Below are 265 nucleotides of genomic sequence, written 5' to 3'. Positions count from 1 at the left end.
GGTATTGATGTCCTTGATGCCTTGGGAAGAGGACAGCACGCAACAGCTGAGCAGCAGCAGCAGCAGCAGCAGCTGCTGCAGCAGCAGCTAGCAACTAACCCTTATATGTTTATGCTGCAAGGAACAGATATGATGTCAGCAGCAGCAGATGTACTGGGCGTATATGCTGCAGCAGCAGCAACTGCAGCAGCAGCTGATGCAGCAGCAGCTGCTGCAGCAGCAGCAGCAAGAAGAACAGCAGCAACACGATGAGGACTCACCCTCC

The 265-nt window shown here is 54.3% G+C and overlaps 1 protein-coding gene across 1 annotated transcript in view; it reads left to right on the top strand.

Annotated features, from left to right (window-relative positions):
• EMH_0077610 (uncharacterized protein) overlaps positions 1-8 on the top strand; it is a gene marked incomplete at both ends in the record, with an annotated part of 2,701 nt that extends 2,693 nt beyond the window's left edge. The window contains one exon of the mRNA XM_013499875.1: positions 3-8. Coding sequence (XP_013355329.1) covers positions 3-8 — 6 coding nt within the window. The remainder of the gene's footprint in view (positions 1-2) is intronic.
• Between the last annotated feature and the right edge of the window lie 257 nt (positions 9-265).

Source organism: Eimeria mitis, genomic scaffold (genome assembly GCF_000499745.2).
Source record: "Eimeria mitis Houghton genomic scaffold, Emh_scaff4777, whole genome shotgun sequence".
NCBI classification, from domain to species: Eukaryota; Apicomplexa; class Conoidasida; order Eucoccidiorida; family Eimeriidae; genus Eimeria; species Eimeria mitis.
This window is presented reverse-complemented; position numbering and strand designations above follow the sequence as displayed.